Below are 10974 nucleotides of genomic sequence, written 5' to 3'. Positions count from 1 at the left end.
ATATATTTTAGTTCATTTATTTTAAATTAATCATTAAATAAAAAAATCATTGATTTAAATTGATCCAAAATTAATTAAAATAAATAATTAATTTTAAACTTTAATCTATTTTTCAAAAAAAAAAATAAAAAATATCTTGCATAATTAAATGCAATTTCGAAAAGAATGAATTATAAAATAAAATAAAGGGATAATTGCGGCAAAAGTCCCCAAAAACTTGAGGTTGATGCCGATTATTCCTCAACCTCAAAAATTGGCGGTGAAAATACCCAAGGTGGACAAAGTTGTTTGTCCGTTCATACTCAGTCCGTTAGTGAGACTAACGGGACACGTGGACGCACCAGATTTAATCCCCTTTTTTTTTTTTTTTAATTTTCCCCTAAAATATAAAAGTATTAACTAAAAAAAATTAATAAAACCTAAAAAAATAAATAAAACAAATTAATTAAACAAATTAATTTAAAACCTGAAAAACATTTCAAAAAAAAAAAAAACTTCATTACAGAAGTAAAAACCAAACACACTAAAAACACGAAGCCCTAAATCAAACCTAAATCCCTAAATCCCTAGGTCGAAGGTTTAAGAACGACGATGATGGACAAAGCTTAACAACAACGAAGCTTGGACGAAGGTTGAGAAGAATGGATGGGGAAGGTTCGTACAGTAGTTCTGGTGTGAATAATAGAAGGTTGAGAGTAGCTGGTGGTTCAAACCATGAAAGGGAACCTCAAAATTGCTACTGTGGTATCCTGTGGATTTCAAGAACATCAGAGGCAAACCCAGGTCGTCGTTTCAGGAGGTGCAGATTTTCAAGTGTAAGGATTTAATTTTTGAATTATCCCTACATCATATAAATTGAACTTAGAACCTTATGCGTGCAGCAACTTATTTTTCAACTTTCGATATTATTTTTCACGGTTTGTTCAACTTTAGAGCAACACTAACTTGAAGATGATCAAGTTAGACATAATATGTATTTTGTTGTGAAAATTCAGTGTTTTGTGAATAATGGATCTTTTACTTGATCCCACGACATCTATATTTTACTTTTACTTTCAAAATATATTAAATTAGTTAAAAATGAGCAATTGAAGTTTGCAGAATGTTGGCTTGCTTATATAGCAAATGAAAGGTTTAGCCAGATTAAGTACAAATATATGTAATACACTTGAATTCAACTGTCTTCACTTGTGTTCACTCAATAGTTATTTGTCATTATTTTTTCAGGCTGATGGAGGATGTAAGTTCTTTGAATGGATGGATGTTGAATCTCGTGGAAGGTGCAGAGAAATAATTCCAGGACTTTTGAGAAAGATAACCAAACTTGAAGATCAATTGATGTTGTATGAAGCAAATGAACATTTGCAAGCAAATCAAGATTTGGGAAAGGTTCATGGTTGTGATTGTGGGCACATATGGGTACTGAGAAATTGGAGAAAAATTCTGATGATTACTTGTGTATTTGTTTTTGTAAGTTATCTGGTGAAGTAGTGCTAATCTCTATGTAATGACAATTTTCAATTTTATGTAATGGTATTATGTAATGGACATGGCACTTGTATTGCCACTGTTAATGGAATGTATTTTTGGTACAATATGTGGTACTGGTACTGGTTTTGGTACAATATGTAATGGTATTATGTAATGGACATGGCACTTGTATTGCCATTGTTAATTGAATGTATTTTTGTCAAGTATGTGGTACTGGTTTTGGTGTGTGTACAACAAAAGTTGTTAATGGAATGTATTTTTCAGACAATATGGCAATGCATTACTGAAATTGTAGTTTTGGTACAATTAGAACTATGTCATTTGAAGCAAAACCTGTAATTTGATTTTTGGTAATGCAATATCACAAAAACAGTATATAAACCTGTAATGAAGAACTTCATACAACAAAATATTGAACTATTAAGACAATACCCTTTAAAAAAGCACAAGGCAATGTTCTAATTTAGTGATCAAAGCACAAAGCAGTAGGCAATGTGATCAAAAAGATCATACAATATTACATTCACTACAGATACCATTAAAAATGCACAAAGGCAATGTTTTAAGTCTGTCATCAAAGCACAAAGCACTAGGCAATGTGATAAAAAAGATCATAAAACATAACATTCACTACTAATAATATGACATCTAAGGTGTTCACAAAATATGGCCTTAATTACTATGACATAATCCAAAATAAAATACAAAAGTTGAGTAGTGCAGCAACTAATTTGCAGATGATGGTGGTTGAGTGTTTCTTGATTCCCTTTGTTGCTGCTTGGTTCTCCTCATGTTCCTCTTAACAGTTTGAGGATCTGGATTCTTTTTGGGAGGACGACCCATCTTTTTCTTCTGAGGAGGTTCCTGATACCATGATAAATGTTAGGTTATATATATACCATGGAAAAATCAATACAAAGTTAATTGACATTAATGAAATAATATACCTTCTCCTGTACTGGTTGTTTGCAAGTGGTCTTTGTATGGCCTGGTTTTTTGCAATTAGAACAGTTGTTAGACTGCCCGAATCTCCTCATTTTAGTTGCACCAGGTGGAGGTTCATCTACTTCTCTTCTCCTTGATTTCTTAGGCCTGCCAGGTAGAACAGTTTCTGCTGGTGGAAGGATTGGATTCAAGCCTTTATTAGGCCAATGTTCAGGACCAGGCATAGGTGCAATTGACCCTTCATAAGTTGCTAAGAAGGCTTCTTTCTTGTAACATTCAGCAAGAAAATCATACTCACTGAGGTTGGAATACCATATGCAAGCTAATGCATGACCACAGGGAATACTTGTGAGGTCATAAGTTCTGCAAGAGCATGTTTTGGTCTCCAAATTTGTTGCTTCCACCTGGCCAGTAGACACTGTCACTTGGAACAAGCCTCCAACAGATTTTGTACACTGACATTTCATTGCTAACTTCCTATTCTTCTGCAGGATATCAAAGATTCTCTTCCCAACTGGTTTTGTCCACTTACTAACACTTTCTCTTTGCTTTCTCATTCTATCCATCAGCCAGTATCTTACATACTCTAACAGAGTTATGATTGCCTTGTCTCTTCCATCTAGTATGGCTGAGTTGAAACTCTCACAGAGATTATTTAGCAACATATCACACTTACTGAAAGTCCTAAAGTGGGACTTGGTCCATTCAGATGGTGACTTTTTGGACAACCATTCAAAAGCTGCTGCATTAGTCTCCTTCAGTTCATCCATTCTCCTTTTGAATTCTTCCACTGTTGTAGCTCTAGCACAAGCCCATAATTGTTGCTTCAACAACAATCCAGGGAACTCCTTCTTGAAGTTGGCATAAAGATGCCTAACACAAAAACGTATTTCAGAACCTTCATAAATTTCTGCTACAGCCCTTTCCAGCCCCTTCTGCCTGTCTGAAATGAATGTGAACAATCTTGTGTCTTGTACATCCAGGTCCTCTTTCAGTAGTTGCACAAACCAAGTCCAACTATCAGTGTTTTCCTTCTCAACAACAGCATATGCAAGAGGAAACATGCTGTTGTTTGCATCTATACCAATGGCTACAAGCAACATACCCCTGCAATACCCTTTCAAAAAGCAACCATCTAACCCGATGATGGGCCTACAGAACTTGAAACCAGCTTTACATGCTGCAAGGCATATGTAAACCCTCTCGAAATACCTTACATCATCCATTAAGCTTGTTCTGATGAAAGCTGTGCTACCAGGATTCAGTTTCACTAATATAGCACAATAATCATGCAGAATAGCATATTGATCTTTAATAGTTCCATGTATCTTGGCCATTGCTTTGTTCTTAGCTCGATAAAAAGTCCAGGAGGAAAGTTTGGAGTACTTACCCTCAGGATTTGCTTTCTTGAAATCACCAAAAGACATGGCTGGATTTGCTCTGAACTTCTCCAAGAACTCTTTTGCAATCCAATTAGCATCTACCAGCCTGTTCCCCCATAAAATTCCACAGTTGTGTTCTTCCTCAAATTTGTTGATTCGCATTGTAGTGCAATCATCTCTCATCCTTCGAGCATACATTAACCATTTGCAGCCTTCTCCTTGGCATACAATTCTAATTCTTAACCTGTCATTGTGAATATACTTGTACTGCCTGTCAATGCTGATGAAATGCTCCTTCAATGCTTCCCTCAAGTGCTCAACAGTAGGGAATTCCATTCCCAACTCAAACTTGATGTTCTCAGGCTTGAAGTGTGGATCAAACTCAATGTGTTTCTTTTTAAGCACTGGTCCATCTTCTTCATCACTAACCAAGCTGACCAAATCATCATCCTCTTCATATCCTCCACCATCATCATCATCTTGGTAAGCTTGACTGCATAGATCATTGACTGACCCCCACCATTGGCTAGGGTCAGCTGCTCCTTCTTCTGCTAATTCAGGATCTTGGGTATCTGCAGCATATTCCTCTTCCAAAAAATCTTCCTCTTCCACTGATTGGTTTTTTTTCTTCTTGGTTGGTGTTTTGGATGGTGTTTGTCTTGGTCTCTTTCTGGTTTGGGTTGGTGTTTTGGTTTGTGTTTCTCTTCCTCTTTTTCTGCTTTGGGTTGGTGTTTTGGTTGGTGTTTCTCTTGGTCTTTTTCTGGTTTGGGTTGGTGTTTTGGATGGTGTTTCTCTTACTCTCTGTCTAGTTTGAGCTGGTGTTCGAGATACACTTTTGGATCTGGTTTGGGGTGGTGTTTGAGATACATTACTGGATCTGGTACAGGGTGGTGTTTGGGCTAATGTGTGACTGTTTTGAGGTGTTGTAGAAGCTCTTTGGGATCTGGTTTGTGGTGTTCTCGAACAACCCTCTCCTTTCCTAGTTCTAGATGTTGTTTGAGCTCTGTTTTGGGGTGATTTGTTGAGGTCTGACTGCCCTTTGTTTTTCCTGGTTTGGGGTGGTGTTTTGGATGGAGTTTTTGACCTACTTTTGGGTGATTGGAACAGCTCAGTCTGGCAACTTTTTTTCTTGGTTGGAGGTTGTGTTTTGGATGTTAATTGGGACCTTCTATTGGGTGATGTGCAGGGATTTAAATGGCCAGTTTTGCCTTGTGCTTGGGATCTGGCTTTTGGTGTTCTTTTACTGGTTTGGGCTTTTTCTGGTTTGGATGGTGTTTCAAATATGTTTTGGGCATGTGTTTGGGTATTGGGGTGTAAATGGGCTTCCTCTGTTGGGCCTTCATTGTCAGACTCAATATCCACCACTGTCTCAATAATTTGGACACTAGAATCAGTGTCTTCATCACTTCCTCCAACACCATCTTCCATGTCAAACTCTGGCATGTCAATATCTGGCATGTACACAACAAACTCATCAACCCCATCATCAGAATCACCACTGGAATCCTGTAAATTCTCTGCCAATTCCTCTTCAACATCCCTCATTGCTGCTTTGGACATAACATAGTCATCTGGTCTAGCACTTACCCGAGCATCAACAATCACATTTGCATCATCTGGTAGCTCCTCTATTATGCATCTTTTCAGCTTACTTCCAGCAGGTGGTGTATTCTCAACACTGACATTTGCATCAACAGGCACAATTGCTAATTCACCATTGTTGCCTCCAAAAGTTCCAGATAAATCAGCATAAACATCCACCTTCCTATATCTTTTTTGTCTCATGTCCTCAAACATAGCCAACAAATCCTTGTCAGTCTTAAGCTCAAATCCATCATGTAGTTCTTTGTCTTTAGGCTTAAACCAGAAATACAGAGGGGAACCATGACACCACTGTACTTGCAAAAGCATCCCTTCAAGTTCCATCATGTTGAAGAAATCTGTATGGCACTTATCAAACTCGGTTGTAGTGCCACCCACATAGTGTTTCAACCCATTTCTAGTGCACCAAGAACCCCCATGGTGCATATTCACACTAAAATACAAACCTGCCAGCAACAAACCAAGGCCAATTTACAATAAAGTTGATGACATAGAGCCTAAAACTATGTGCAAAGATGCTCACATGCTCACATGCTCACTAGTCAAAGCCTATACCCCACACAACATTGAAAAATAGTTTAATACCAACTTTATCATGTCCCAACAAAAACAATATAGATCAATTAAATGTGTACACCTAACACATTATACTCAACCCTATATAAATATCAAACTGCCATCATCTACACACTTTTTTCATACAGTGAATGGGAAATGGAAAAAAAAAATACACAGTAAAACTTACAAACCATTTCTCAGTAAAACCATAGACAAAAAATTTACTGCAAACCATTTTTCTTCACTAAAATTACATAATAAACTATGAATAAGCAAGGAAATGAAAAATGGGATTGTACCTTCACCATCGTCCTCCTCCATTATACGACTGGTTTTTTGGGGACCTCCTTTGCTGTATCTTCAACCTTTAGGGATTTAGCTTAGGAATGCTCTTCGAATGGGGTCAATATTCAAAAAAATGACTACATTTTAATGGATACACAGTGTTCGCCTTCGATTTTGAGGGATTTAGTTTCAAATTCGTGATTAGGGTTTGGGTGTGGACAGAGGGCCTCGATTTCGTGTTCACTGTGTTTGGTTTTTACTTCTGTAATGAAGTTTTTTTTTTTTTGAAATGTTTTCAGGTTTTGAATTAATTTGTTATATTAATTTGTTTTATTTATTTTTTTAGGTTTTATTAATTTTTTTTAGTTAATACTTTTATATTTTAGGGGAAAATTAAAAAAAAAAGGGATTAAATCTGGTGCGTCCACGTGTCCCGTTAGTCTCACTAACGGACTGAGTATGAACGGACAAACAACTTTTTCCACCTTGGGTATTTTCACCGCCAATTTTTGAGGTTGAGGACTAATCGGCATCAACCTCAAGTTTTTGGGGACTTTTGCCGCAATTATCCCTAAAATAAAATATATATTTTGAAAATTATTCAAACTTAAGTTGTTATGAAATTTAAAAAAAATTCCAACTTAAAATAATTTTCTATTTTATTAAATACCATGAAAATAATAATATTTAAGTATCATGATGAAAATCAACTTAGATATTTAATTTTTAATTTAATTAAATGTATTAAATTCAAGAAATAAATAATTAAGTATAGATGAAACTTAATTATTAATTCTAGTCTAATACTAGGAAAATATACTTTACTTAAATTGATCCAAAATTAATTATTAATCTAAGTTATTTTCCTAATTAATATTAAAAAATAATTAGTACTAGAAATAACTATCTAGAATATATTTCAATTATTTAAGTGTTTATTCTAAAATTAACTTTAAAATATTAAAATGAAAAATAAATTTCATATATTTTAAAAGTTAATTATGTTGCTAATTCAATTTTAATTAAGTTATACTAATATAATTAACCTAATACAATTATTTAAATAAGGCAAATGGGCCTTCACAATTGGGGTAGTTCATGTGAGGGAGGGCTGGATCCAGTATGTCGTACCCACTACTATTGGCCCCCTAACTCTCACACAAGGCCCAAAGGAGAGGAATTTAACCTTTAAATAAATAATTTTTATTAATTGAATAGGCCCAAAAACTAAATGGGTCTAAATAAAATCTATCATGGTGTGACATTTTATTTAGCAACCTAGTTCATCTTAATTAAAAATTAAATGAACAACCTATATGCATCTAAACATAAAGTAAACATATAGGCTCACACAACACAGATTTGGATGGATCCTATCATGTTACTAGGTCATACACAAATGAAAGAAGAATGTAAAATTTACCTGTTACAAATTATTGACTTGACCTATTGACAATTGAACCATGAGTTAAAATCAGATCATTGGATCTGTCAACAAGTTAACCATGGCAATTTAGATCAAGCAATAATAGGTTTTATAAAACTTACACACAAGCTAAAACACATACTCCTGCAACAAGTTGAACTGGATAGTTGGATGTAGGATTTATTTTAATTTTAAATTAATTAATTTATTAAAAAAAATTCGAAAAAATAATAAATAATAAAAAAATATTTTCGGTTTTTAAATAAAAAAAATTAAAATTAAACTTACAATTTTGAAAAATTAGGTTTTAACTAACCTAAATATCATTTAAAAAAAAAATGCTAACTATCTTTTAAATTTCATGTTATTTTATAAATTAAATATTCAATAAAATAAAATGATAATTTAATATCCTTTTTCTGATTTTATAATTTAATTTAAATAAAAAAAATAACAAAATTTAAAAGTTAGCATAATATTTTATTTCTACTCAAAATATCATGATTATAACAATCTTATTTTAAATTTAAATAAGGTCAATTTATTTTAAAAAAAAAAATAGAATATTTAAAAAAAAAAAAATATCTTACCTTAAATTTAAAAATAAGATAAAATAATCAAATTTTAAAAATAAGATAAATAATTAAGCAAAAAAAAAGATAGATATTTACCTATTTTCAAGTTCAAATTACACTAATATCTTAAATTATTTTTTTAAAAAAATCCAATTACTTTGATTCTGATAATTAGATTTGAAATTTGAAAAGTAAAAATCAAAATACAAAACTACACAAAAAATTGGAAGTTAATTCCATGAAATAGCATGAAAAATTGAAGAAAATAAAAAAATTGTAAGTGGTACGGACAGTATGCAAGTATGCCACACGCACAAGATGGGGGGCCTGACCGAGAGGACACGGCGCAGGAGGCTGCATGCAGCCGCTCCGCGCAAGCCCAGGGTGGTCTTCAGACAATGTCACCCTGTCCTAACCGAGAGAACTCGGACACAAAGTTGTCCGAAGCCACACGCGTCCGAGGAACCAGGGGATCCGCGAGCGTAGGGTGAGTGATGTCACCCTGATTTTTTCCTATTTAATATTAAGTTCTGTGAAAAAGTGAATTGCTTAATTTTTTCCAAACTATCTAACAAAAATAATTCCAGAAACGAAAATTCAATTAGTTTTCATAAAATTTCTCAAGCATCAATCAATCATCATATAACACACAGATCAACATGAAACCATCCAAATCAAACACAAATCGTTTTAAGTCCAAATTTCTTGAAAGTAAATCAATTACCATGGGTCTGAGGCCAATTGTTGGAAATATTTTACCAGGATCTTAGATTTACAGTGGTTGCAGCGGAATAATATGTCTTCTTCCACTCAGATCTCTAACCCTTGTATCCTTTCTGTCGCAGAGTATCACCAAGATTTGAGCCCGAATGTCCTTCTCTTCAGTTTGGATTCTTCACAATGTTTCAGACTATGATTGAGATACCACTTGATGTGTGTGGGCACTACTCTATCACTCAAGGTTTTTGAAAATTGAAGAAGAAAAGAGGGAGAGAGAGATTCGGCTATAGTATATAGGATAGGACGCTCAATTTTTCTGAAGGCAAAATTTTTTGATTTTCAATCTCTTGTTAAGTGTGAGCCATCACTATCTATTTATAGGTAACCACTAGGTTTAGGTTAGCAATTACTTGGCATTAAAATAATGAAAATAGTAATTGAAAAAAGCCTCATCAAGTGGTCGGCCATAGAGTTAATGGACCCCACTTGGTATTTTGCAATTTTGACAATTTGCATTTCTATTTTCTCAAAAACGCCAATTTTCCAATTCTAACCACTTAAATGCCAAAACTAATTATTTAATAACTAAAATAAATTATTAAATAATATTGTCATTTAATATAATTATTAATTAGACATAATAAAGTCTTCCAATTAATAAATAAAACCTAGAATCTCTTTTCTTCACAATTTTTTAGCCCTTGCTTAGTGAAAATTCATAAACTAGACATAGTATAATTTTAGAATTATAATTGATTAATTAAAATCAATTATCTAAGTCTTATAAGCAGTATGGTCTCAACTAGAATGGGGACCATGGGCCTATATTACTGAGCTTCCAATAAGCTGAAATAGAATTTACCGAGTAAATTCACTAACTTATTAATTCCTCGTTGCATCCACTCTTAGAGCTTGGAATTGCACTCTCAGTCATATAGAACGCTCTATATATTCCACAATATAGATACGCTATCACATTTAACCATCGTTATAATCTCAATGGTCAAAGATCCTCTATATAGATGATTTACACCGAGTAGGGACAAATTTACCGTTTCACCTCTCAATGTATTTTGATCCTTAAAACACTTAGCTACCTGTAAATGATGTTTTAGTGAACTAAAATATAATCACTGAAACAAGAGCTCTTCCATTTACATCAATTTAGCTAAGCTCGAAGGAAATCATCACTTACCTTCTAAATACTTATAGAAGCTATAAATTACATATTTATGTTTAGCGCTCCCACTCAATCATACTATCATGTTCCCAAAATGTACGTATCACCCTGACCCAAAAGTAGGTTTAACTAACAAATCAAAGAACATGAATAACACTCCTGAGATTGAGCTTAAGCATATCAGGATTAAGATCTTTTGATCTAAGGTCAACTAGTGATATTTACTTGGAAAGATACAACGGTAAGTATTATAATATCTTAACCAAGATCAATATCGATCTAGTCTAATGTATACTCCATACATTCGAAGCTAGTATACTTTGCCAATGTTCTGGAAAGAACATAACACTTATGCAAAGTGTAAGTACACTTCATCGCTGATTATCACGTCAGTGTAAATCCAATGCACTGATGAAACAGGGACTTTGTCTTTCGAATCATATAATCACAATCACATTCCACTGTGTTGACATCACTGTAATTGTGAATGACTATATATTCTGGACTTAACAGATTTTGTACATATATTAAACCATAAACATGAAAACTACATGTTAACATAAATCACTTCTAAACTCTTATTGATAACAAATCAGATTAGATTGTAATGGGTTTTATTTAGGGCATAAAATCCCAACACATGTCACCCTACATGTGTGGTTTAAGGTCTTATGTGTGGACCATGTTTTAAAGCCAAAAATTAATTTCTCATTTTTATACAAATAAGATTTATTATTTATTTTGCCAATAAATAATAATTGATTAATTCTCATTAATCGATTATTTTGATTATAATAAATATTATTTTCA

At 33.6% G+C, this 10974-nt stretch overlaps 1 protein-coding gene across 1 annotated transcript; it reads right to left on the bottom strand.

Annotated features, from left to right (window-relative positions):
* Positions 1–2149: 2149 nt before the first annotated feature.
* On the bottom strand, positions 2150–6299 carry LOC133034445 (uncharacterized). Its single transcript, XM_061109532.1, has 3 exons — positions 6278–6299; positions 2439–5866; positions 2150–2355 (listed from the first exon to the last, which is right to left on the bottom strand). Exons 1-3 carry the CDS (start codon positions 6297–6299, stop codon positions 2218–2220), a joined length of 3588 nt encoding a protein of 1195 aa, XP_060965515.1. The 3' UTR covers positions 2150–2217.
* Between the last annotated feature and the right edge of the window lie 4675 nt (positions 6300–10974).

Source organism: Cannabis sativa, chromosome 2 (genome assembly GCF_029168945.1).
Source record: "Cannabis sativa cultivar Pink pepper isolate KNU-18-1 chromosome 2, ASM2916894v1, whole genome shotgun sequence".
Lineage (NCBI taxonomy): Eukaryota > Viridiplantae > Streptophyta > Magnoliopsida > Rosales > Cannabaceae > Cannabis > Cannabis sativa.
This window is presented reverse-complemented; position numbering and strand designations above follow the sequence as displayed.